This window comes from Oryctolagus cuniculus, chromosome 10 (genome assembly GCF_964237555.1).
Source record: "Oryctolagus cuniculus chromosome 10, mOryCun1.1, whole genome shotgun sequence".
Classification (NCBI taxonomy): Eukaryota; Metazoa; Chordata; class Mammalia; order Lagomorpha; family Leporidae; genus Oryctolagus; species Oryctolagus cuniculus.
The window spans coordinates 9,688,596-9,715,423 of NC_091441.1; the positions used below are offsets into that span (position 1 = coordinate 9,688,596).

The 26,828-nt window shown below is 36.4% G+C and overlaps 1 protein-coding gene across 6 annotated transcripts in view; it reads right to left on the bottom strand.

Moving 5' to 3' along the window:
* Positions 1-1,867: 1,867 nt before the first annotated feature.
* CCDC102B (coiled-coil domain containing 102B) overlaps positions 1,868-26,828 on the bottom strand; it is a 391,238-nt gene continuing 366,277 nt past the window's right edge. For 5 of the 6 annotated variants that reach the window (XM_070050066.1, XM_051851122.2, XM_070050063.1 and 2 more), the window contains one exon: positions 1,868-4,979. In XM_070050066.1, coding sequence (XP_069906167.1) covers positions 4,943-4,979 — 37 coding nt within the window. In that variant the 3' untranslated portion in view covers positions 1,868-4,942. Of the gene's footprint in view, positions 4,980-24,806; positions 24,878-26,828 lie in introns of those variants that run through there. The other variant, XM_051851123.2, reaches the window with a different exon arrangement.

Consider the following 26,828-nt stretch of genomic DNA (forward strand, 5'->3'; position numbering starts at 1 on the left):
AGACCTGTTCTTTCCACTGGGATCCTACTCACAGAGATCTTTTTGCCAGAGTGTCTTGGCTTTCCATGCCTGAAATACTCTCATGGGCTTTTCAGCCAGATCCGAGTGCCTTTAGGGCTGATTCTGAGGCCAGAGTGCTATTTAGGACATCTGCCATTCTATGAGTCTGCTGAGTATCTCACTTCCCATGTTGGATCACTCTCCCCTTTATTTATTCTATCGGTTGGTGTTAGCAGATACTAGACTTGTTTATGTGCTCCCTTTGACTCTTAGTCCTTTCATTATGATCAATTGTGAACTGAAATTGATCACTTGGAGTAGTGAGATGGCATTGGCACATGCCACCTTGATGGGATTGAATTGGAATCCCCTGGTATGTTTCCAACTCTACCAATTGGGGCAAGTCAGCCCGAGCATGCCCCAAATTATACATCTCTTCCCTCTCTTATTCCCACTCTTATGTTTCACTTTGTGTTTCTATGGGGGTGCAAACGACTGAAATCTTTACTTAATGTACACTAAACTGATCTTCTGTAAAAAAAAAAAAAAAAAAAAAAAAAAAGAAAGAAATTATCAATTCCCAACTTGACTCTCACTGGGATTAAACATGACAATAGGTCTGATCTGATTTCATCATCATTTAAAAAAAATCATCTATTATTTTTCACTTTATGTTTCTGTGTGGGAGCAAACTGTTGAAATCCTTACTTAAGGTATACTAAGCTGATCTTCTGTATATTAAGATAATCGAAAATGAATTTTGATGTGAATGGAAGGGGAGAGGGAGTGGGAAAGGGGAGGGTTGTGGGTGGGAGGGACGGTATGGGGGGGGAAGCCATTGTAACACATGAGTCGTACTTTGGAAATTTATATTCATTAAATAAAAGATAAAAAAAAAAAACTAAATATTTTAGATATCTCAAATCCAATTTCTCTCTGGTCTCCACATGCTAGTGTAAACTCTCTCTCCTGTGTTTCCCGTCCTCTCCTGATTAGCATCCTTGCTTCTGCACCTGCCTGTCACTCTGTTCACAGGTAGACTTGTCCTTCCAAATATGTCAGTTCAGGTTACTGCCCTGCTTAAAACCCACCACAGTGATGCTTAATTTTCTTCTGCAGAAAAGTCAAGTTTTGGCAGTATCCTTGCTTTCACCTATGTTAATTTGGGCAATAATACAGCTAGGTCTGACAGAATAACATTATCAAAAGATGTAAGGATCTTAAGCAAGGTTGACTATCAATCCTGCCAGATGAGATTTATCATTTTGTACCTTTCAGGTGCACTGAAACAAAGCAGAAACGTAATTTTACAGCTTTCCGACAATTCTCTCAGCCTGCCCATGGATGAGCAAGAAAGTTCATTATGCAAATGCATTCACTTTTGATTCATATGAAGTCGTTTTTCCATTTGCAGCTCTCTGAGAGCTAGTTTAAAGGCGTTAGTGGTGACCTGGTTCTAATAACTTTCCCATGAAAATGTTGCATTTTCAGTGATTTATTAAGAGAACGAGAGAATAAAATCTGCACTCATTAGAACTAATGTAGCCTTTCTTTGTGCTTCTCCTTTGTCTTTTCAGGAGTTTGGGGATTGGAGATTCCATGTTCATCCTTTTAGGACTTTTGCAAGGTGCTAAAAATTGAGGCCTTGAAATGTAAATATCAAACCAAGTTAGGCAACATTACATGTGACTTTTAAGCTGGTTTACCTCTTACACACTATAAGGCTATATTTCTAGGGATAATTAAATATCACTTTTGCTCTTTTTCCCCAGTTTCCATTTGGTGACCTCTACACACACACATGCATGCTCACATGTATGTTCAAACTCTCACATGCAAGGACATGCAGACTGAAACAAGAAAAAAGTAGATTTTCTCCAATGAGTTTATTATCACCAGGAAATTTCAACAATTGATGTATTTAAGCACAGACACAAACTCAATTTTGTCAATGTTCCTCAAATCTGTGATTTAAATTATTGAAATGGTACAACAAAAGAAATACACATAGAAATACACACATCACACAGTTAAAGTCTCCGAGGTAAGGTGGGAACCATCATTTCCTCAATAGGTGAGGTCTTTAAAAGGCTTCTCATGGTGATGTCTGACACGTGCAGCCGCAAGAGAGCTTTCATTTCCAAGTTCATAGTGGTTTTTAGGCTTCTGGAATCATCCATGACTTTGCATACTAATTTTGATTTTCTGTCTTTTTTCAAATACAATTTTAATATATCGCTAATTCCACTATTGATTTATGGCATCTTCTGTCATTCTAAGTCTTAGGAACATGAACAATTTTCCCTATTTGAAATAAAATTTCTCTATACCACAAAGTAGACATGTAATAGTAAGCACATCTTTTATATATGCCATTGGGTTTGTTTTGTTTTAATAAATGAGATGACTTCTGAACTCAATAATCAGACAAAGAAAAGGACACAAGAGCTCTATTTAAATGAATATGGCAACACCACAGCACAGGCCATTTAATTTCTCTGGGTCTTTGTTTTCTTTTTGATTGAAAATAGCAAGGAAAAATTTGCAAAAATTTGCAAATTGCAAATAGCAAGGAAAAAATTGGTCCCTAAGTTCTCTTCCTGCTAAGACACACAGAAGTCTCTGATTGTCCTGGGATTTCTCAGACTGTTAATATTATCTGGTAATTTTTTCCTCTAAACTCAGCCTCCAGTCTATGTTGAGGGCTCTCTGAATTCTGTGGGTGCTCCATTCTCCTTGAGACACTCTAAACAGAGTCAGGCAGCTTGATGACACCTAAAAATACCTAGGCTGCCTTTCGTTTTTTCAAAAGACTGCCTGGTAATAAAGAAAATGGGGCAGAGAGTTGATAGAATGATGTAATTTTTAAAACAGAGGAATATTTTACCAAGAAAGTACACTTCTCTTCATCAGTATAAGAGAAAATCCATTGCCCATAGAAGTTGATACAAGCTCCTAAATAACCTCAAAATCATTACTGAGTATTTGTGTTATCATGTGCCCAACATGAACTGGGCTTGAAACTCAAGCAAATGCTGATGAAGTGACTGCTAATTTGATCATCAAGAAGTCTGAAGTGCCCTACTGCATGTTGGGAGCATCACCATGCTGGGCACTGCTTAGTGTGGAAATGACAGGTGCACGAGGGTGGGAACCACTGTGGTGGCTTCACCTCCATGTGTGTTTTGCTTTTACAACTTAGAGCGAGATTGATACTGCGGTGTGAGGCAGGGTGGGGTATCCTGAGTCACTGAATACCTTCTGGAGCTTTGTTCGAGTGTCACAACTATCCCTAATCATAATCAGATACAGGTTAATTTCTCACCCAAACGACGCCTTTTAGCCACTGTAACTTCTCCAGAATTTGGCTTAGCCTTTTTTATTCATTTCCTTCTTTTCATAGAGGAAGAGCCTGAAAATTTCATTTTATTTGAGGGGCAGAAGGAGGTGAGAGTGAGAGAGAGGGAGGGGAGGGGGGAGAGGGAGAAGAGGGAGGAGAGGGAGAGGGAGAAGGAGAGGGAGAGGGAGAGGGAGAGAGAGAGAGAATCTCATCTGCTGGTTCACTCCCCAAGTGCCCTGAATGGCCAGAGCTGGGCCACTGGTGGGCAACTGAAGCTGGAAACTGAATCCAGTTCCCCAGAGATCCCTTGTGGGTGGCACAGACTCAATTAGACCTTACGATGCCTCTCAGGGTCTACATAAATAGGAGCCTGAAGTCAGAAGCTGGAGTTGAGCCCCAAACATGAAATGCTGGTGTCTAGCTGCATCTTCTATCTTCTACCAAAAACAAAATGAACTTTAAAAAAAAGCCCTAAAATGAAAGAGGAAATATGTGAAAGGAAAACTAAATTAAAAAGCTAATAAAGCTTAACATTTAGAAATCTAAAAAAAAAAAAAAAAAAAAATCTGACCCCTGCCTGCTGAAATTCTAATTACAGAAGAACACGCAGTTTATGTCCAGTAGAGGTACTCATACTTTCAGATCAGAAAAGCAATATCTATGGTTTCTAGGTATAGGACAAACAAAAATTAAGTAAGACAACCAGGTAATGTAAAATTTAAATGTAAAATTACATTAGCTTTTATTTGTTGAACACAAATCACAATTCATGATGAGAACACATTACGAGGTGGTAACACAGTTTATCTTTGTATTTGCTCTCTTGCTTGTCAAACTTGCAAAAGAAAACATTTTGAAATTATTCAGGTATTACATGTATTAGATAGTAGAAATGTTGAAAAAGTGGGGTTTTCTGCTTGTAAATATGGATTAGACGTCAATGACTGTCCCAAGTTTGAATAAATGATAATACATTGGTTTGCATTGATAATTCAAATGTCTGAATATATTTCATCATATATATATTGTAATTTGTATCTATTACTATGGCTACCTAACAAATTTAATACTTCTGTAGTATGCAAATATTAAATATTTATCAAATTATGCCAATATATTTATATATTAACTTCTAAATACTCACCAAATTACCTATTTTATAAAGGGTATATTTAGTTATATATTTTTTGCATAAGAAGTATCTTTAACAGAAAAATTTAAGCCATCTGAAAGCATAGGCTGGTTAAATATACCCTTAAGATGAATACATATTAAAATATATCATACATATCTGTGTTTAAATACATATTATATATCATATGCATATATAGGTTCATGCATATGAATGCATTCATTATTATGAGCTAAGTACCAAATACTAAAAGGAAATACATTTGCTTTTGTCAGAAATAGCTCCATTTTCTTCTTTCATAATCATATTCCAAATTTCAGTTCTGTACATTTCACCTGTAACAGACAACTAGAATTTCCAGACTCACTGTTAGAAACTAGAGTTTCCAGACTCACTCCATAACTGCTGTTATGTGTGGTGTTCTGACAAATATCTGGCCAATGAGATGTCCGCAGCACTGTCAGGTCACTTTAGGGCACAGTTTTCTTCCATTTCCAACTTCCTGCTCTGTAAAATGTACACAAGACAGCTCAGTCTCTAGCAGTTGCCAGAGATAAAAGATCCTTAAGAATGGAATCTTATAATGGCAGAAGCAGAATTTTAGATGCCCGTATTCCCCAGAGAGCATGAAAGCACCACCCAGCCTGGACTGCCTATCTAGCGAGTCATTTTCATTGTAGAATGAATTTGCTTTTTTCTTGTTTAAAGAGGTGACTTGCTGACTTTTCTTTCATTTTTATCCTGCAAACCAACTTATTAGGTTGTTATTGTTGATAACACAAAAATACAATAAAACTTACCCAAAGCTAATATTTTGCTTATAAACCATAATTTTCCATTTAATAATTATTTTTAAAAGCCCCATTTTATTAAAACAACTAATTAATTCACTGCATTTCTTGTTTAATAGCACAGGGACCATGGTAATTAAAAGGAGATAACAAGAGCTTTTAGCAGGGGGAATAACGTGAGTCATGGCCGAATCTCTGCTCTCCATGGTATTAATCTAAATGCGAATATGCTCCCACAGAATTGGTTACCTCTTGTGAAGTCAGCAAAGATGGAACTCTTCTGCTCTACGTTTTAGAAAACAACAAAAACTTTAAAAACAAAATATTCAATAAAAGTATAATCGAACTATAGCAACAGTTATTATAGCTATCATAGAGAAGTAGAGATGAACAGTTACTAATTGGGTCCTGGTTGCAGTGATGTTTATGTATTTAATGGAATTCATATACTCTCCATTAACTGAACTTGAGGGTACTCTTCTGAACCTGGTAAAATTCTAAGCAACACTTAAATTATGTGGAACTTAAAAGTATCAACTGACAAGCAGCTGTCTCCAAATGCTAGATATTTAACAGGCCAAAACTCACAAAATTTTAACATCTCCACTCTTGCCCAATTTTTTTCTTGCCATTTATTCTGGTTATGATAAAGTAGATTAAATTAATACTTCTCTGAATTTGAATTCATAGACTTCTGCCAATGTACATCATCATTTGTGTATATGCCAATATGTTAACATTATTCATAAACTAAGTAAATGTGGCAGATAATAGGATGTTATAAACAGCCTTTGCCTTTCATTGTATATTTTTGTTACAGATTTTCCTTCTTAACCATTATCCATGTATCTATGTTTGTTTGAATGTGATTCAAAAATAGAATAGGAAGATATGTATGTGTCATCCTGGCTAGGTTGAGTACAGAATTCTCAGAATCAAAGAATTAGAAGCATAGCTTATTATGGAAACCTAAACCAAATCAAACCAATCCAACAAATAAAGGCTTGCATTGATATAGGCTGAGTCACAAAGAAATTTAGAAGCTTTAGTTTAATAGGAAAAAAATTTCAGACAATTGACCTGTGACTGTATATTCTGGAGAAAAAAAAAAAAAAAAACGCCAGGACACAAGGGTGGATCATGAAGTGCAAGGGATTCTGCTGCTTATCCTAACACAAAATTTCTCAGATAACAACCAGAGGACAATACATTCCATACATGGAAAGACTGACTGATTCAACTCCAAGTCAAAGCACAGAGAGAATGTTAAAGGGAAGTTTTTAATAGCTATACCCCACCAATCTGGTTTGTAAAATATGTATTTGTGTGGTTCACAGCATGATTTGTATACCAAGAAAATCTAACAAGAAATTTTTTTCCTAAACATTATTAAACAAAATTGTACAAAATATAGAAATAAACACAATACCTCCTAAATTTGAAGGTATATATTTCTGTCAATGCACATATACATTATTTAGACAATTTTTCATTAAAACACAAACTGGATAAATATAAAGGAATAATATTGAGATAAAGACTGTATTCCTTAAGGTTTCCTTTTTTTTTTTTTTTTTTTTTTTTTTTTTGAGCATGTAGAGACAGTTCTGAGTGTATGAGGACAACCCTGGTGCTTCCAACCATGGGAAGCATCATTTCTGCTTGATTGTTGGTGAAGCTGACACACACTGTTTACAGACTTCAAGGATTTTAGCACTGTATTAGACAGATACATATTGCAAAAAAGATAGATGCATTGCTTTATAGCTCAGTAACTATTATGGGATGCTGTGGTACTTCATTCAGTGCAATGATAAAAAAAAAAAAAACAGTTAAGTTTCAGAAATGATCTGTTATGACCCCATGAAAAGAACAGATGGCAGGTACTGTGTGAATTCCTACTGAAGCTTCTGCAAGCTGACAATGACTGCTTGGTTTCAGGTTTTGAAGTAAACAATAATCTAATTACCAGCAATGCTTGCCCATTACAATGGGAGGATAAAGTGTAATGGGATAGAGCAACTTCATTTTCAGCAACAGCTGCAGACACTAATCAAACCCAACAGTACCAATTAAAATTAGGAACGAATAGAGCAATGACAAAACTAAGGGGATTCTGTAGGATAACAGGCACTGAAAAACAGCCTAAATGCAACAAAAAAAGTACCCAAATACAGAACATACCACAGAAGAATGGGAGGCAAAGCAATTTCTCTATGAGAACTAGATTAAAGAGATTAAGCACTATCATTAAATGATGTCATCAGAAGATTTTGAGTATTGGCAAGGGTGAACCTTCCTAAGAATCATATAGAGAAGTCTAAAGTCTTCACACAAATGTTGAGGAAATTCTCAGTTCTTGGGCTCTCCAGATCTGTGCAACGCTAAATGTGCTCTGCAGATGGGTGCTTATTCTTTCTTGGCATAAAGACTCTGTGCCTTAATGTGAAGCAGCTAAGTTAGTGTTTACTTCAGCTTTTATTACATACAGCAAGACCTCACTGGTAAAGTGCATTGAATCACATTGTAGAAGATCCATTTATCATTGTGGACTGGCTTCCAGCAATCCTGTTAGCAGCACCTCCAGAATTCATTCCCCTTAGAAATGATACTAACAAAATGCTCACAAAAATATAGTCTTTATTTTGAAATAGATTCATTAATTAATACTTTACATATTGTAACAATTGACATAAAGCCAAATCAGGAATAAAAACACAATAGTATTTGATCAGAATTCAGAAATTATGAAATGTAATGCAATATAGAAATAAAAATAACAAATGTTTACATAATTAAAGAGCATTTAAAATTTATAGTAGGTGATAAATTTAAATTTTTCATAAAAATTACCATATAATTAAATAGCTACCTGAAACCAATATTTTTAATTCTAAATGTAAACATCATTGAAAAATAAATATTTTCTTTATCGATAAAATCAAAGTGATGTCATTTACTTTATTGCCTCATGGGCAAAATCTAGTAGTTTCCTTATTTGTATTTTTGAGATCTTCCATATGCCATATACACTGAGCTTCAACTTTAATATATGATATCCTCCAATCATGCCTCTTCCTCAAGTGCACTTTATTTAGTTAGAAAATCCTCATAAGTAAAGTGATCAGGCAGATCATTCTAGATCCAAACTTCATAGCCATCATGTAAATAACGCCCTCACCTACTCAGCACAATCAAGGACATTCAAACTCAGCCTTTATGCTTCTTTCCTTATTTGAGAGGTAGACAGAGAAAGACGTGGACTGATAGACTGAGAGAGCTCCCCTCTGTGCAGAAAGTACCACAGAGCAGAGCTGTGAACACACTGTCAGAAGGCCAAGCTGGAAACTCAGGACTAACAGATTCTTGTTTTCCCATTGTTGGTTCATTCCCCAGTGCCTTCAACAGCAAGGACCGGATTCAGCCAAACTTGGGAGCTAGGGATTCAATCTAGGTCCTCCAAGTAAGTGTCAGGGACACAACTATGCTGTCTCCCACAGTCTTCATTGTCAGCAAGTGGGGTCAGGCCGCAAGCTGGGACTTGGCCCAGGCACTCCAACATAGGATGTGGTGTCTCATCTGCTTTGCCAAATGCTTAACCTACTTGTGTTTTATAACGGCACCCAATGTTGCACTATAGCAGACGATTTATTCATTAATTGTCAAGATTTTATGTATAAATTAAAATAAAATCATCACGTCATATAAAATAAGTTTTCTGTTATAGGAGTTTTTTATGGAAATATCTATTATGTTTAATGGTCAGCAAATGAAATTACACATATATAAAATTAAGAAGAAAACTATCAATTTAATTAAGTAACCACTGATTATTATTTTGTAGATCTTATATCTACTCTTTACCTAAGATACTTGTATAGGTGTAGAATCATTTTGGCATGTTTTTCTTTTTAAATCATTTAGTGATCCATGCACAAATGTGCAACTCATTATGGTCTCCTACAAACCACACATAAAATGATGTTTCATAATGAAAATGGGAGCACATGGGATACTTTCCTTGCTCCTCACTTCTGTCCCAGATTCACTCTTTGTTCTAGCCCCATTTGAATTACTCTTTCTTGATCCTTTCTTGACCTTGACTAAGTACATCAATCCTTGATCCTTTGCCATTCCCTTCACACTTCATGTGTTATTTTAAACGTCCTAAAAGTGTTTATGCTCTACTTATAAGACAAGATCATAAGCCTTTTTAAGGTTAGAAATAATGTTACATATCACATTGTGCCCCCAAGGACCTGGGTCAAAGGAGCTCCTATACAGAAAGTACCACAGAGCAGAACTGTGAACAGATTGTCATACAGAACTAAGCTGCAAGCTCAGAACCAACAGATCCTTTTATTTCAAAACTGATACTCGAGATCTGTGTTATATAAAATAACACCTTGATCATAGACAAACTGGAAACTTTTTGTAGCCACTGCCACTGCTACAAATGCATTACAAAGAGAAACATGATATGCATCATTAGTCATTATATTTATACACTTCAACAATAGTAGGACAAATGGGTTAATTATTTATGTGTAATAAAGGCAAAGAACTTAAGTATCAAAAAATGAACCTGAGCTTTTTAAAATTACAAGAAACATTCTCATAACATATAGATTCCCTCAACCATTATTTTAGGAGTGGCCATTTGGCCTGGCGATTAAGAAATATGTTAAGATGCCCAAATCTCTCATCGAGAGCTTGCGTTTGATTTCCAGTTCTGGCTCCTGACTACAGCTTCCTGTCATTTCAGACCCTGGGAGGAGGTGGTGTCGACACAGATAGTTGGGTCCCTAACCACCCACGTAAACATACTGCCTCCTTTAGTACCAGCCTACCCCAGCTCTTGCTGTTGCTGGAATTTGGAGAGTAAGCTAGTGGATGGGATTTCTGTCTCTCTCTCCTCTCTCTCTCCTTAAATAAATGAGCAATTTTTAAAAATACATTACTTTATGTAAGAATATTCCATATTTTCCCAACACAGGGAACTTAGAGGAATATTTTGGCTTTTATGTAAGGCACTATATAAATAAAAGCAGTACGTTATTTTTATTTTTTTAACAAAAAGCACATAAGAGAGCACTGACTTACATTAGATATGAAAATCCACACCACCTAAACAGAACAAGTCTACAGCATTTGCTGGCACTCATCACTGCATGAACACTGCTTCATCAGGAGATGTTCTAGTGTCAGAATGCTCGGGGGTTTTACTGGAGCTCTGGCAGTAACCGAATTACCTGGTATGTCTCAAGCCTGCTGTTAAGAGTTTGGAAACTTGGAAAAAACTCCAGAAACTTCTCATCTAGTTTTCACTGTAAAATATTTAGGGCTCAGAAAACAGTGGTCACATGCAGTCTACACTATGCAGCTTCAGCATTTGTGCTGTTTATGGTGACAAAAGTACATGAAATGTGATCTCATAAAATATAAAAAATATTTATAACTGTTCCCCCTTTCTGGGAAAGTGCCTGTAGCACGTCTGCAGAAGGTAGACAGCGCACAAAATGTCCTGTATCCATCTCCAAGCACTTTCACCTTTGCTCAGAATCCTTTACTAATATCTGAATGCTAGCACTAGACTAACTGTGATGTCTAATGATAAAGACATTTATACAATCATTCTCCAAAAACAACTTTCTCAACTATCTGCCTATTCTATGTCTATAGCCACACGCATACAAGTTCAATTGTGAAACTGGGGAATTATCTTTTTTTAAAAAAATATTTATTTATTTATTTATTTATTTGAAAGGCAGAGTTACAGAGAGGCAGAGGCAGAGAGAGAGAGAGAGAGAGTTCCTTCCATCTGCTGGTTCACTCCCCAGATGGCCGCAACGGCTGGAGCTGTGCTAATCTGAAGCCAGGAGCCAGGATCTTCCTCTGGGTCTCCCACATGGGTGCAGGGTCCAAGGACTTGGGCCATCTTCTATGGATTTTCCCGGCCATTGCAGACAGCTGGATTGGAAGTGGAGCAGCTGAGACCTGAACCAGTGCCCATATGGGATGCTGGCGAGGTAGGCAGCAGCTTTTCCTGCTAAGCCACAGTGCCAGCTCCCCCGTGAATTATCTTTAATACAATCTTCTTCATTGGTCCAAACCCCACTGTCTCTCCTCAATTCAATGGTGATAGAGTTCAGGAGATTTCAGGACCCAAACAGTATCTGAATTCAGTTTCCAGAAATAGCATCTGTCTTCTAGTATCTTACCAAAGCCTTGTAATTGACCTCTTTGCTTTGAGTTCCCCCATCTGCGTTAATTTCTCAAGCTGCTGCCATTTATGATCTTTTCAAATATAAATCTTACTGACCCTTTTCTTATAAATCATAACTGTATCTCTCTGAATTCCAGCAAGAACCCCAGTGCTCATCCTGAAAGAATTCATGGAACAGAATTCAGTGAACATATTCATATTGTTGATTGAGGGAGCCAAAAAGAAATGAATGGTATAAAGGGTCTAGCAGTACTCAGTGGCCATCAACAGACTTGAAAGGTCAAGAGAAGAGATTGATGTGACTGGACACTGCCAAATTGAGTCTTGGCTGATGACCTGCCTAAATGAATAGAAGAAAAATGTGCCATTGTCAGATTTGAGCTGAACAGAAAGAGATCAATATCTCAACCTGTCTCTCCCACCGACTGATCTACTAGTGTCCCCTTGGTCAAACTTGATGACAACTATTCAGAGTGTAACAGACAAGAATGATGTGGCCCATGGAGGCCAGCGTCACAGTACACCAAGCAAGGCAGAGAAGGGCAGAGCAATGATTGGAAGGTGATGGACAGTCATGAGTGCAACCACCTTTAAGGACATTCCCAAAGTCTTGTTGGGAGGTTTGACTGCATCAAGGCCTAGTATTTGCAGAGATTCTAAAAAGAAATATAGTCACCACCTGAAGTGCCGGTATCTCATATGGGCGCTGGTTTGAGTCTTGGCTGCTCCACTTCCGATCCAGCTCTCTGCTATGACCTGGGAAAGCAGTAAAAGATGGCTCAAGTCCTTGGGCCCTTGCACCTTCTTGGGGGAACCAGAAGAAGCTCCTAGCTCCTAGTTTTGGATCAGCACAGCTCCGACTGTTGCAGCCATTTGGGGAGTGAAGACCTCTCTCTATGCTTCTGCCTCTAACTCTGTTTTTCAAATAAATCTTATATAATCTTATTTAAACTTATTTAAACTCCTGGTTTAAAATGGAGTTCAGGAACCTAAAATTTTAAATTGTTCCCTAAGTGAACAGGTCACAAAGCCTGACTTGGAGACTTCTCACCTTCTACATAAAACCCACAGTCTTTATTATGGCACTTTCAAAATAGCCTTGATTGCTCTCTCTGCAATCTTACCTGCTACAAATCCTAACTTTACTCTCAATGCACCCGTCACTGAACATGGCATCTCTGGCCTGATGGCTGAATCTTTGCATGACATTCTGTCTTTACCTAAACATTCCGTCTACTGTAACTGCTTCTCTCTTTGATCCTGAATTGCAATCCCTTATTTCAACCTTTGCCTTGCTTTTTGCCCTAGGAGATTGATGCCTGTGAAATACAACGTCTTGGCTATTTTTCTATGTGTTTGTTCATGGCTAATAGAAAAAACTCAATTATATGTGTTTATGGGCTCCAAAGTGATGGTATGATTTATAAGCACAATAAATAAAGTCAATAACAAAAAACCCTGATTTCTCTTTTCACCATATTCTTCCGAGATCCATACCCAAGTTTGAAGCTTTTCTTGTATTCTTCAATTCAGCCATTCACTTTCTCACAGTGATCTTGGATTGCTTGTATTCATCCTCATAGTCACAATAAATCTTAGCTTCTACATCATTAGCACACATGCTACATTATTAATTGTCTGTCTTGTAATTATTACAGTACGCCACATGTAAAACAACTTCATACATGCTGACATAGGCAAACTACAATTTCTTTAAGTTAGCTAAGGGATAATAAATCTGCATACAACCACAATTTACGATGTGGGAAGCATTTTTTTTCCCTCTAGCTATCTTGAGGCTAAATGAAAAGCAAGAGTGATTTGGAAAGGCTTAGGCTCCTCTGGTTCTTTTTCAGAGTCAAGAAATATTACATGAGCTGATTTACTATTTCAAATCGCTGAACTCAGAAAAAATACGTTCTATCACACAGAAGCACATACATCATGATGAATTAGGAAAACAAAACTACAGAAATACAGAAATTAAGATGATTAATATTCAACTTTCCAATCGTGCTAGTCAAACCTTGTTCAGTTTCAATGTCATTAAAACAAGAAAAGCAAGAGCTTTTCATGTAGTAGTTGTGTCACTCTGCACACTTTTCCGTGTGTATTTGTTTTAAGAATTATGACTCTCAATATTTGTCAAAAAAACCCACAACATGTCAATTTCTTATTGCGTCAACACATTCACCATTCTACTTGATAAATCAGTTCTTAGTTGTCAGTGTGCTCCAGAGAGTGAGTTCTTGTTATTCTTTTGAATTTCTGAAATATGTACTTTTTGTCCTTAGAAGTACTAAAAATTCAATAGAACTATATATTCTTTAATTTGATCTCCAGCTGTGGTAGACAGAATATTAAGTCTGTGACTTCTATCTTTACTTGCATTTATGTCTGCAAATGTAATTGAGCTACTCACCATTGACTTGGAATTATCAAGAGAGAGGTGCTCAGGTGATCTGATCAGGTGAGTTTTTAAAAAGTGTTTTCTGTAGCTTCTGACAGAAGGTGTCAGAAATTGGAAGCACAAAAATGATTCAGTGCACCACCACTGACTTTGGCTTTGGTCTTGGATCCAATAAATAGATTGAGTGTCAGTTGATGCTGCCCTAGAATCTGCCGCCCACTCCTGGGACATCACTCTATTACAGAAAGCAGAAAAATAAGTGGCTTTTTTCCTAATTCTTTTCTTTCCTTTGTACTCCTTATTATGTTTTCTTATTTCTCCCTCTCCATTTGATATCTATTTTCCCCCTTTCTCCATCTAGGAAAATTAAAGAATCTCATCAACACTGACTAAGGGAATATGATCCCCTTCATCCTTGTCTTCATCTTCATCATCCTCTGCTGAGAAAAAGAGTTACAAAGTAATGCAGATGGTGATGGTTGTGTAGTTGGCCAAAGAACCATACATCCAAAAATGCCAATTAAATACTGAAAGTATATGGAGAAGTCAAAACCAATAACTAATGTTCTCATAGAATTTTCTCTATGCCAGATATTCTTTCATGGTATTTTCATTTATGAACTCACAACAATAGGGACTACTGCTATTCCTATTTTACACACAAAGAAACTGAGTCATAGAAAGATGAATTGTGTGTTAATTACAGAGTTCAACCAATGGTACTAGAACAAAAAAAATACTAAAATGGATAAAGTATTACATTGTACATCAACCGTCAGGACAAGAGCTGATCAAGTCACTGTTTCTCATAGTGTCCATTTCATGTACCAATGCCATCTCACTAGTCCCAGTGATCAATTTCTGTTCACAATTGATCATAATGATAGGACTAAGAACCAAAGGGATCACATGAACAAGAATAGTGTCTGCAAATACTAGCTGATACAATAAAAAAGGGAGATAACAATCCAACATGGGAAGTAAGATACACAGCAGACCCATAGAATGCAGATGTCCTAAACAGCACTCTGGCCTCAGAATCAGCCCTTAAGGCATGCGGATCCGGCTGAAAAGCCCATGAGAGTATTTCAGGCATGGAAAGCCAAGGCACTCTGGGGAAAACAAACAAACAAACAAACAAAAAACAAAACCCTAAATGAAAGATCTCCGCGAGTGAGATCCCAGTGGAATAAATGGGTCATCAAAGAAGGAGGTACCTTTCTCTGAAGGGAGGAGAGAACTTCCACTTTGACCATGGCCTTGTCTAAATATGATCAGAGTCGGTGAACTCAGGGGGCTTCCATAGCCTTGGCAGCTCATGACAAGAGCCTAGCGTGATTACTGAGGCCATAAACAAGAGTGTCAATTTGTTAAGTCAACAACAGGAGTCACTGTGCACTTACTCCTCATGTAGGATCTTTGTCCTTAGTGTGCTGTACATTGAGATTTAATGCTATGACTAGTACTCAAACAGTATTTTCACTTTATGTTTCTGTGTGGGAGCAAACTGTTGAAATCTTTACTTAATGTATGCTAAACTGATCTTCTGTATATAAAGAGAATCGAAAATGAATCTTGATGTGAATGGAAGGGGAGAGGGAGTGGGAAAGGGGAGGGTTGCGGGTGGGAGGGACGTTATGGGGGGGAAGCCATTGTAATCCATAAACTGTACTTTGGAAATTTATATTTATTAAATAAAAGTTAAAAAAAGAAAAATAAAAATGTTTATTAAAAAAAAAAGATGAATTGAGTTGTATAAAGCTACCACACTAATGCAGAGTAGCTTGGCAACCACTCCACTCTGTCTTCACTCTCTTTACAATCTTTGATGCAATGAAGCAAACTGGAATTTGTACAATATGGTTCATCATGGAAGAATTGGAAGTCTCATGCTGTTATGTGATATTAGGCAGGATATAAGAGCAATTCAGGAGATCATTGAATAAGTTTTGCAAATCATGTAATAAGCAAATAAAAATTTTAATACAGTTTCAATATTTAGAATTTTGAATTTTAAATATAAAGTCACATATTGACTTTTTTGATTCCCTAAAAATTATATTTAGAATATAAATTCTGGTGCCAGCGCTGTGGCATAATAGGCTAAGCCTCTGTCTGCAGTGTTAGCATTGTATATGGGCACATGTTTGTGTCCTGGCTTCTCCTCTTCCAATCCAGCTCTCTGTTATGGTCTGGGAAGGTAGTAGAAGATGGCCCAACTGCTTGTGATGTGGGAAAGCTTGGATAGATAATTTTAAGTTCATGAGCCAGAAGTTGCACCTCCTTCGCTCTGTGTTGCCATGTTTGCCTACCTGTCAATCAGAGAACCTCTCTCTTGGAAGTACTTCCTCTTACTTGGCATGTGGGGATGGTACTAAGTGAACACTTCCATTTTTCTAAAGCTCATAAAAAGCTTGGAAGGATGGAAGCTCGCTCTCTCCTCCTTGTGGACTCAGGATGAGCAGAGCAGGGTTTGATAATTCCCTTTTCCTGGCCAACTTTCCTGAAATTAAACCCTAATGAGCCTCTGTAGTTTTCTTGATTTATAAATAAAGTTTATCACATTGCATGCTGTGTTTGAGTCTGTACATAGAATTATTCTCTAAGTGAAAGACAAGAATCTGGAAAATTAATTTAGACCCAACCCAGCCCATATCAGTTGGACCCCTGCACTTGTGTGGGAGACCTAGAAGAAGCTCCTGGCTGCAGATCAGCTCAGTACTGGCCGTTGCTGCCATTTGGGAAGTGAATCAGCAGATGGAAGACCTTCCTCTCTGTCTCTCTTCTCTCTGTAACTCTACCACTCAAATAAATAAATAAAATCCTTATAAAAAAGAATATAAATTCTATGCATGATAACAGCATGTGTTGTCAATTAACTTTTGGAAGATATTTTTGTTTTAATATTACTTTTATTTTACATCTTACTATTATATGTACTATTTTATTAAATATTTGCTATTTATAATATTTTACTTTTTATTTTGTTTCTTAAATTTATAGTATATTTCTGGTTATTCAAGAAAATATCTTTTTTTAGAATTCTAATAATTCGTACTTTTTTCTGAATTGTTTAAGAGCAAGTAAATAAGTTAATTTCATATTAGGATTTTATTTTTGCTAAATATCTTAGCTCAAACACTTTCATATGTAATCCATTTTTAAAATATCAACATAATCATGTTCTGTAATCATTGAGTTGAAATCTTCTAACATAACATCTACTACATTATCAAAAGAAACTAATCTTTGTCAAATTACTTTACAATCATTTTCTTGAAATTCAGTCGCCACTGTTTGGATTGTAATTTGTATGCAGATATGTTGAATAGAAAGTTTTGCAACATCCTGATGTAAACATGAGAAATTTCAATTTTTATGCAAACTTTTGATAATGATGATTCAGGTACTGAGTTTGTATTTACAACATCAGGTGGGTTTAGGTCCACAGTGTTCTACACATACTTTTGTGACACTTTACTGAGTTTAGATTTAAAATGTCACTATTCACTGTTTAATTCCTGTACCTATAGTAATGCTTGACTTCTAGTTACATTTAAATAGATAATTATTAAAAGGATGAAGGACTCAACAAAAGAAATGTATTTACTTATAGTCTCAATGCTTGCTTCATAGTAAGTGTAAAATAAGCGTGCTTTAGAATGATTTTGTCATTTGTTTCTAAAAGGCACAGTACCAGGCTAATTATAAAATTTTGAGCATAACATCAAAGAACAGCCTTGAATGAAATTAATTGTTTGCTTATTTAATTAATTGTCTTTCCTAGGAAAGTTTTGCTGCATAAAGTGTATAACTTTAATATACTTACATTATAAAAGATGCCAGTGGGTGTTATTTATTATTAATTTTCTTAATACCACCAACTCATCCATTTCAATAATTAAAATAAGTGGTTAGTATCTGAAATAGACATTTCATGAATATTTCCTTAAAAAGGACAATTTCAGATGTTGAAAGAACTGTATTTATTCTGTGGTTTTTGTTTATTGTCAGTTTTACCAATTTGCTTTAAAATATTTACTCTAGTTGGGATAATATAATTAATTATACTTGTCAAGGTATGAATCAAATTATGTGTCAAGAAAGCATTAACAACATGTTGATCAAATACTAGGAGTATTAAAAGAATATAGAAAAATTGCACAAGTTGTGCTGTGTGTGCTCAAAGATTGGGCTTCCTGCTCATTTCTAGCTCCACATATTTTAAACAACATGTCTGTAGTCAAATTATAATTCTTAGCCAAGCACACCCTGCAGCAGAAAGGTCATTCTGAAGAAATAATAGTATTTTAACTTCCTCTTCCCTGGGTGAGTCAATGCCATGATGCAGACACCATCTCCATTTAGATAAGAGAAGATAAAGGAAACTGCATTGCAATTTTAATATTTCCTTTGTCACTTTGGGTAAAATCCATTGATGCCAGGGCTTTTACAGAGCTGTCCTATATGAACAAAGGATGCAGCCAGGTTATTAACCAAATGCAATTGCATGATGATAACAGATCCTTTGAGTCTCTGTTTGACACTTATTTAACTTCAAAAAGGCTATCAATTAACACACCGCCTTCAGAGCAAGGGGAGAAATTATGCATGGATGATTTTGATAAAAAGGTGACACTTTAATAAAATAGTATATGTCATTTTTAGAACACCAAACACTTACTGTAATATTGTTTTAAAGAAAAGAACCTAATATGATTTTTTTTCTGTCCCCTGATGTCAAAAGGCATGAGGTGACTGAATACAATCATGCCTCCAACGCTGAATAGCATACATATCCACACAGTCCTGTTGCCCCGGTCATGGTGCATCTGTCCAGACAAACAAAAGTTCAGCTCTGTGGTATGCATGTGTATGTGTGTGTGTGTATGTGTGTTCACACTAACAAGGAAACATGCTAATTAGAACACTGAAAGACAAAAATACCATTCAGAGGTTTTGTAAGTTCAGTGTTCAGTTTTGCTGTACTGAATCTAGGGCATTTGATGCTCAAAGATTATTCGTATTTAACTATTGGAGGAGGAAGTGATTCCCATTTCAGAGGCAACTATAATTAGTGAGAGAACAGACGTTGATAGAAAAAACCCTGAGCCCAATCCTAGAACCCACAGACTGTGTACTTTATATTAGTTAACTTTAATATTTTAATGCTTATAGAAATTTATATTAATTGACAGAATAGTTGAACATATTTATGGATACAGAGCAATATTATTTTTAAAAGAAAATATTTAACAATAAATATTATATATTTCTATGAGATGTTATGTTATATTGCAATCCATGGCACACATTGTATAACGTCCTGTTGAGGTAATATAGCTAATATAGTTAATATTTCCTTATGATGATGACATTCAAAATTCTGTCTTCTAGATTTTCATGTTTTTAAGCAGAGAACAATATAGTACATTAACATTATAGTCACCCTCCTATGCAATAGAAGCCTAGAGCTTGATAACCTATCACCATCTTTCCATACCCATCCCTCCCCAGACTCTGGTAACTCTCATTATACTTTTAACTTCTATGATATCTTTATTTTTGTCTCCACCTGAGTAAGATCATGGCACACTTCTGTGTCTGCACTTGACTTTCACTTCACATAATGACCACTAGTTCCAACCCTGTTGTTGTGAGTGACATGATTTCATCCTTTTTATGGCTCAGTAGTACTCTGTGTATGTGGGCCACACTTCATTCATTCATCAGTGGGTGGACATGTAGATTGCTTCTATTCCCTGGCTGCTGTGATGGCCGCAGTAAATATGGGAGTGCAGATGCTTCTTAGACTGATTTCAATTCCCTTGGATATATACCCAGGAGCAGGACTGCTGGGTCACATAGCAGTTCTGCCCTCCCTCCCTCCCTCCCTCCCTTTCTCTCTCCCTCCCTCTCTCTCTCTCTCTCTCTTTGAGGAACTTCTATGTTTTCCATATGGGATTTTATATTCTGACCAACTGTGCACAAGTGTTCCTTCTTTTCAGCATCCTCACCAGCACTTGTTATCTTGTCTTTTTGATAAAGGCCAGTCCAGCTGGGGTGAGGTTTATCTCCTCGTGGCTTGGACGTGTATTTCCATGACGATTAGTGATGTTGAGCATCGTCTCGTGCATCTGTTGGCCACATGTATATCTTCCTCTGAGAAATGCTTGGGCTTTTTAAAGATGATAGTTTTTGAAGGTTTCTTATATAAAAGGCAATCTTTCAGCAATTAATAGATACTATCTCTTGAGTTAATGCAATTATTTATCTTCTTTTTAAGTTTCTGTGTGATGTATTGTACTCTACATAGTTCTGCTATTTGCTCCTTTTATAATGACAATTTAATCTTACCAGTTTCATGTGATGACACTAATTGAGCCACACTCCAAATATAACAGAAACACTGTACTTTTAGACATCAGTTGTGGATTATGATTTTTCTTTCATCTGTCCAATCTCTTCCATTTATTGTTGATTTTTATGGCCTGGTATCTTGAATTTCCTAGCCTCCCAAACTGTAAGAAATAAAATTATGTTCCTTATAAAGTCCCCAGTCTGAGATATGTTGGATGAAGACACTAGGATACCTCCTCATTCTGAACAAGGACCAGCCAAGTGACTTTGATCATGGAGTTGTCCTGAACACTGGCTCTGCACAGTACATGTTTTAGTTATTTTTTTGTATTCCCTGCATATAGAAATCCCATACTAACTCTCGCATTAAAAGTTGTCCCGAAATGTCAACATTGTACATATATTTAAGGTTCACCTTTCTTTTTTCTTATTTTTAAATTTTTTGGAGGCAATTGCAATTTCCCTTTAAACATTACTCACATTTTATTCAAGGATTCCTCCTCTTAGTGAAAAAGGGTAGAAATTGGCATCATTTCAAGTAGGCTGATTCAGCAAGAAAGCATCTGGCAAACTCAAATGATTTTCTTTTATATATTTAGGTTTTCTGCTGTGAAAAGCTATATTAGGTCACATAGAAGCCAGAGACAAAATGCTCATGCAAATTAGATTTGACATCCTAGTGTCACATCATCAGTGTTTGCATTTTGTAGGTACAGAAGACCTACACTTGCTCACATATATGTCATATAAGTAAGCCTTCTATCTTAAATATCTCCCTGTACACGTTCTTTCATTTGTAAAATTAAAAATTAAATGTACGCATAGGAAAGAATTATGTGGCTACATCACCATAGACATCTGATTTTAAAAAACAGAAGCAATGTTTTATAAATCTAGGATTAAATTAAAAAGGAACTATGAATACTTTAAGCTATACTTATATAGGCATATTCTAAAAGTCAAAATCCTTAAAACCATTATCCATCATAACTTCATTAAACACTTCATTTATTTTTAGCAGCTCTTGGCTGAGATATAAGGACTGTCTTTATATTTGAACAAATCTATGGCAAACTAAAATATTTGAGTTCCAACAATGCCCTTGTAGTTTTGCTAATTGTCACAGATTTATGGTAATTTAACTATCAACACAATTCATTGTAGTAGATATGGTGTCTATGTAGAGAAAGGAGGAGAGGAATAATTTCTCAGTTAAACATCTTGTAAATAATATAGAAAGTGTGTTGGACTCCTAAATATACGCTTATTGTGTGCCCTAAATTTAGTAGAGATCATTGGTACAGTTACAAGATTGTGAGCTTTGATGGCTTTGTTTTTTTATAATTAACAAAAATATTGTGTGTCTGCAAGTTTTATTACTTGGAAATATGAACTTTAGTATGGTTACACAAGACACATAGATATAAACACCATTCCTCACCACTCATTTATTTAAAATTGTGGCAAACACTTGCCCTGGTTTTCCCTATTTTCTTTTCCAACTCTTATTTTACTTATTTGAGACTTGGAGAGCAGAACAGAGTGAGATAAATAAACAGAACTCCCATCTGCTGGTTCTCCTCTCATATGCCCCTAATGGCTGGATTTGTACCAGAATAAACCCTAGAGCTGGGCGCTCAATCCAATTCCCCACATGAGTGGCAGGAACTGCTCCTGCTACTGCCTCCCAGGATCTGCATCAGCAGGAAGCTGATGCCAGGGACTAGAGTTGCAAATGGAACCCAAGCTTTCCATATGGGACACAGGTGTTTCAACCACTGAGCTCAACACCTAGCCCCATGTTTTGTTGTTATGTTTTATTTTTTTTTGCCTGAAGGAAGCATAAGTGAAGTTATGGTGCCTTGATTCATAACATCACTAAGAGTACTGAAAGTGGCACTGTGTACCTTACAGGATGAGAAGCTACATGAAATCTGTCTTAATGACCTGATTGGCTATTCACAGTTTGAACATCTCTGAACAGAAATGAGTGTGAAAACTAGCCACAAAGAACAAAAACCTTTCCAATGTCTGTCTCCCCTCCTCAGGGTGTGTGTGTGTGGTGTCGGGGCGGGTTGATGACTCTGAGGAAGATTTCACATTCGTATTGAGAATGACAGGGCACTCTTTGCCATAGGGAAGACACACTTTATATCTGACCAATAACAAAATATGATGGTATATATTTCACTAGCCTACAACTGAAGAAAAATGTCAACTGGTCAAACTTTGAATAAATAAGCCAATCCTTGGTTTATGTTCCTTAAAAATGTAAAACAACACTTTAAATATCAAAGTTATTCATAACTTCCACAAATAACAATTTAAAACTTTCCTATCAGGAAAAAAACCTATATATTGACTGCCAAAATTCTTTCTGAAAGAAAATACTTAAACCAAATGTAAACTGAACATGTTTAATAGTTTTGGTAGTTTGTGTTTAAAAACCCTCATTAGTGAAACGTCCTCTATTAAAACTCTAGCTTTTAAACAGATGGTGTGTATAAAATGATGTGGAGAGCTGAGTGATGCCGTGGTTAAGATGTTATTCAGAAATCTGCATCCCACATTGGAGTGCAGAGGTTCCAACCCAAGCTCTGTTCCCAATCCCAGCTTCCTGCTCTTGTGTACACTGGGTAGCAACCAATGATACGACTCAAGTCCCTTCCACCCATAGAGGATACCTGGATTGAGTCCTTGGCTGGCTTTGACCTGGCCCAGTAGTTGCAAGCATTTAGGGAGCGAACCAATGGATGGAAGATCTATGTCTCTCTTGCTCACTCTCTCACTCTATTTTAAAGAAAAAGGGGAATAAAAAGAGACAGGAAATGTGAAATTTCAAAAGTAAAATCTGGGAGTGGGAATGAGGACACCAGTATACTACGGCTAAGTACAGGGGTTTAATTCCTGGCTCCAGCTCTCTGAACAAGTGTCCTGCCAGGGCAGACTTGAGGAGGCAGTGGTAATAGCTCAAGTAATTTGGTTCTTGCTATGCATGTGGGCAACCTGGATTGAGTTCTCGGCTCTTAGCTGTGGCCTTGGGTCACCTTCTCTCTCTCACTCTCTCCCTCTCCCTCTCCCTTCCTCCCTTCCTCCCTCCGTCCCTCCCTCAAAAAAAAAAATAAAAATAAAAAAAGTACAACTATTATATAAATACAAAACACCAAGATTTAGCAATGGAAAGGATGATATACCACATATAAAAATTACTAATGATAAACATGAAGTCTATGCTGTTTATTTTGTAGCACATAACATTTCAGGCTGGAAAACATTGTGCAATCTTACTTTTGAAAGCCTGCACACATTTTATATGCTTAAATGTAGAATGTAAACTTATTAAGTTTAAAAGCAAGATAAAAAGGAAATCACAGGTTAGAAGTTAAGTCTAATTTTTTAACTTGAGGGTCAGAGGTATGGCAGATATTTGCAATAATTACATAACATCCTGTATCAAAAATGGATTTCTTTAATTTGGCAGTTACAATGTCACAGGGGTACCTCTTTAGAAAATAACGAAATCAAGCATCAGACTTGCCACTATTCTCCTTCACATATGGCTCAGAGTTCAAGGGGTACCAAGTCTTTGGAAAACGGCCTTTGGAAGGCAGTTGACATGGCCTTGAAAGCCAGGCCCACAATGTTCTGCCCACATGAAACTGAACAAGTTCCAGAACATCTATGAATTTTCGTTTGCTTGTCTACAGAAAAGCATGATAACACTGCCCTGTGAAACTCACCTCATGCCTTGCACATCATATGGAGGAATTAAATAACAGTGACTATTTCTAGAGTCTGCTGCCAAGTGGTGTCACTGTACACTGAGGGCCCCTTTGTTGCCTTGGCATTTCAGACTCACGGCAGGTTCGGGAAGCATGGCTGGCTCACTTGGTCACCAGGCTAACTCTTAGCTTGAAACATTTTCACCAAGCTAATCCATAGAAACATGACTCTGGGGAGTCTTTGTAGTAGAATTTTATAAATACACAGTGAGTTTTATGTTTATATTTGGCATGTGCGACTAGATACTAATTCCTGAAACATCTCTGTATCAACCTAACATGTCAACCTGTGACCCAGTAGAAAGGTAAAGGAACGGAAGCCATGATTATGTATTGGTTAAACAGTATACATGTGTGCAACCAAACACCAAGTCAGCTGTATTCCAATTCTAAAGCAAAATATGAAAAGGTATAAAATTATTTACACATATGCCATGTGAAATAAGTAGGATAAATACTTTTAAAGGCAGGATAAAATGATTAAAGTAATTTAAATGTGATATAATCATGGTACCCTTATATAACATAAGATAAAAAGTTAGATACAATCACATATAATAATTATTGGACATTTACATTAATCATTAAATGCATATGAAAACTCATTCTATAAATGATCTCAATTCCACCTAAATGCTTAGGCAATCAGAAAAGAGGAAATTTTTTTGCCTAGAATAAAACTGTTTGATGTGCATGATCTTCAAATGGGAGGTCAGTAATTCTGCAGGACAAAGAATAATACAGCCAAGATAGGAACCAGAAAATGCACAGTATGTATGCTCTTTATTCCACTTTTAAGCCCTGTAGGTAAATAGTCTTCTAGCCAAAGACATCATCTAAAGAAAAAGAAAAAAATGATCACTGATGAATATACTAAGCCAAACATACTGGTAATTACGCAGAGAGAAGATTCTTTCTTTATGGATTTCATAAGTCAAATTGAAAAATAATTTTGCTAGAGCATTGGTATGTATGTGTTCACAGACACAACTATCATTGCCTTCTAAAAAGTATTCTCATACAGGGAATCCTGCACAAATAATCTTAAGGATATTCTCGAATATACTAATTTATACTGATATATTTTGTACATAAGTATGTTTAACTTTGGATTTTAGCTCCCTTCAAGATCATATAAATCATATGAAACAGAATCATAAAGTATGTGTTAACTCACTATTGTGAACTTTCTAATGTGTCAAAAGACAAGAGTAATTTATGAGCTACAAGTTGCGTGCGGCCCTGTCATTGAGTTGTAGAAAGAAGGAGCAGTGTCAGAGGATACCAGCTTTGCTAAGCTACGATTTTGGCATCTGTATTTTGGACACTGAATGATATACTGGGTCGATCTCTCTTACCTCCTTGTTGATTCTGTAAAGCCTTTCTGATGCCGTGTTTAATAACGGGGTGACTGAGAGTAATACAAAAGGGGAATCATGGGTTTAGGAATGGTGCAGAGGAGGACCTGAAGTTTTCATCAGGCATGAAACGTCCAGGAAAATGAGTTGGGACATAACTAGTGCTGTTTTTTTTTTTTTTTTAATTTAATTGGGTGTGGTTTTTTGATAGAAACAAACAAAACACAAAGAAAGGAAATGATATATTTTAATAGTGCTAATATTTTACCGATTTCCACTATTTTACCTTTACTTTAAATTTAGGAAAAAAATCTATTCAGATTGTCACTAGGACTTTTGTTTTTTTTAACCCTCTTAAATAAATGGTGTATTTCCCAACATGAAATGTTCTAGTGAACAAGTATTTTTGATGTCAAATTATGTAATTTAGGTAAAGAAAATAAACTAAGAAAGGGTGGAGCAGTAAGGTGGCTGGTTCTGGAGGGCTGAGTCAGTGAGTTTATAAAGATTAACGATGGAACACCAGGTTCTTAGGAGACATCCACACTGTTCTCTCCTTCATTCTGATCCAGAAGATCTGTATACTTTACTTCTTCTTCTCCCTCCTCTCTCTCTCTCTCTCTCTCTCTCTCTGTTTCCCTACTATCTCTCCTCTGAAAAGTAATTTTTACAAGCTCAGTTATGACAGGCAATTTCATTGCTGCAGTCAGCTTGTCTTCTGAAGAAATTTAAACTCATCAAGCAGATTTTCACTTGTACTAAAATGTTACCTGAAGTCAAACTGCAATCATATGCTTAGGCAAATACACAGAAGTTGTAGTTCTAGTTCTTTCTGGCCTAGTATTTAAGTACTGAGAAAACTTTCTTGCTTCATATAAACACTATGTTCCCTTGCAGAAGAAGGAGGAGGGCATGCAGGCTAGCAGTTAAGACACTGGTTATGAGGCTTGTGTTCAATATACAAATGTACAACATACAAATACAAATAGGGTCAGTAACAGCCTCTGGCTCTTCACGCAGCAATCTGCCAATGCAGACCCTAGGAGGCAGCAGTGATAGCTCAGGTAGTTGGGTACCTCTTACCTAGGGGGAAGACCTGCATTGAATTTCCAGTTCCTGGCTTCAGCCCACATCTAGCCCCAGATATTGTAGGTGTTTGGGGATTGAACCAGAAGGCAAGAATCTGTCTTTCTGTCTCTGACATTCAAGTAAATCAATTTTTAAAAATCCAAACATCATTTTCAAAAAAATTAATGTTGGATATTTTACTAGTTCTGTAATGAATGTTTTACTCCCCTTGAATTATGTAACTACCTTCAGGGGATTTACAAGAATTATTTCAGTGAGAGAGTATAGAGATCCTGAACTTGCATAATTTCCCACAAGAATAATTGAGTCAGAATTATGTAATATATCACCATAAATTCAG